The following is a 1,757-nucleotide window of genomic DNA, read 5'->3' as shown; positions in this document are numbered from 1 at the left end:
TTTTCCCTGTTATCCCTTGTCTCTTTTCCCTGTTTATTTGGCTTAGCTATCAGTCAATATGCAGAGTCTTTCCAATAGCTACTTTTACATTTTAAAAAATGTTTTCATCTTTGTCACCATGGATAATGTTTAGCTTTAAGATGGATCAGGCCAGTTTGTTCATAATTGCTAGCAGTTAATGTTATTCTTACTTTCTTGTTCTTGAGTTTTTTCTTTCCTTTGTATATTATGAGTCTGATCACTTCAGCCACTCATCCACGATTTGAAGGGCATGCCATAATTATATGATGTAACTTCAATGTTGTGATATGCTTTGTTTTAGTGTGTGTTGCTCAGAATTGCCTAATTTTGCCTAAAATTGCCCGGCCCCGACCATTGCTGCGCAGCAGCTATAATTCTAACCTTAATTCTAACCATTGAAATGCTGTATTCCAATCTGAGACAAAATCAGTTGTTTCTGATGAGTTTAAGCTGCAGTGAAGATAGACCCGAATGTATTCTTGAGACAAGATTACAGACATTCATAAAAGTCAAAATGAGGGACCAATAAAAATTCTAACCAACACCGACCTCTAGTGTTGATATTCCTCTACTGATATTTATCAGATAAATTAAAAAAATAAAGCAGTGGCATTTCAGATTAACTAGAACACACTCATATTTTGAGACACAAATTCAGACCAACATGTCTTGGACTTTTTTCATTTTTCTGCTGTGGTTTATAGTTTTCAATCACCTAAACTTCACATAAGCCCCTTTAAGATGTGGCACCAAGGGAGCATTCCTCATCTCTGTAGCTGAACATACTTGTTCTGTCCTTTTTAGGTTGCTGGATTACTGTCAGCTATCATAGTGATGATCGTCACATTGGCCATTGGATTTCTCCTGGAGCCGCTCCCGAAGGTAAACCTCAGATCTCCCTCAAACACTACCAACATACTAGTGAAGTCTTCAGAGAGTGGACTGGCTGAAATCTGATCTTTGATTAATTATTTTACCAGTCTGTGCTGGGTGCTGTGGTCATCGTCAACCTGAAGGGTATGCTGATGCAGTTTAGAGAAATCCCATACCTGTGGAGGAGGGACAAACCAGACTGTGTAAGTTCCTACACACAGAGTAATCACAAAGAAAGTTTTAAAACCAAACATCTCTGCATTTGAAGATTTATTAGGCTCATTTTGTGCTACCTAGCAATAAAAAAGGTACATATAATATGATATATACATACAAGAGACATATTGCCCCCTTTAAAAACTCCTCTGTTTCTTACCAATGTGTGTGTCCAGGTGGTGTGGATAGGTACCTGTATTGCAGCCATCTTGCTGGGGCTGGATCTCGGATTGGCTGCAGGTCTCGGTGTGGAGCTAATCAGTGTTGTCCTCAGGACTCAGTTGTAAGTATCTGGCCACTAACTCTTTACTTTTTCCACAAACAAAACTTAATAGCTATCATATTTTTTTTGTTTTAGCTTGTAATTTTCTTTCAAGTCTTGGCAGCATGCAGTTTCCTGTTTGATAATGGAAAGTCTGAACTGTTTCCTGAACTACTTAAGTCTGTAGTGCTCTGGGGAGGGCAAATATGGCAAGCCGTTTTAACATTTAATCACTAAGTCCGACTATCCGGAATTACCATTATAGATATCTATAACGTCATTTTGACTAGTAGTAATGTCATTGTGACTAGTATGAATTTTAATTTAAGATATCTGTAACGTCATTCTGACTAGTCAAAACTGAATTACAGATATCTGTAACGTG

General features: G+C 37.8%; 1 protein-coding gene across 3 annotated transcripts in view; it reads left to right on the top strand.

Annotated features, from left to right (window-relative positions):
- LOC126384652 (chloride anion exchanger-like) overlaps window positions 1-1,757 on the top strand; it is a 26,570-nt gene that overhangs the window by 15,064 nt on the left and 9,749 nt on the right. For all 3 annotated transcript variants that reach the window (XM_050035793.1, XM_050035796.1, XM_050035794.1), the window contains exons 11-13: window positions 826-903; window positions 1,002-1,097; window positions 1,287-1,393. In XM_050035793.1, coding sequence (XP_049891750.1) covers window positions 826-903; window positions 1,002-1,097; window positions 1,287-1,393 — 281 coding nt within the window. The remainder of the gene's footprint in view (window positions 1-825; window positions 904-1,001; window positions 1,098-1,286; window positions 1,394-1,757) is intronic.

Source organism: Epinephelus moara, chromosome 23 (genome assembly GCF_006386435.1).
Source record: "Epinephelus moara isolate mb chromosome 23, YSFRI_EMoa_1.0, whole genome shotgun sequence".
NCBI classification, from domain to species: Eukaryota; Metazoa; Chordata; class Actinopteri; order Perciformes; family Serranidae; genus Epinephelus; species Epinephelus moara.
The sequence above is the reverse complement of the archived record's forward strand: the minus strand, read 5'-3'. Positions and strand labels throughout refer to the sequence as shown.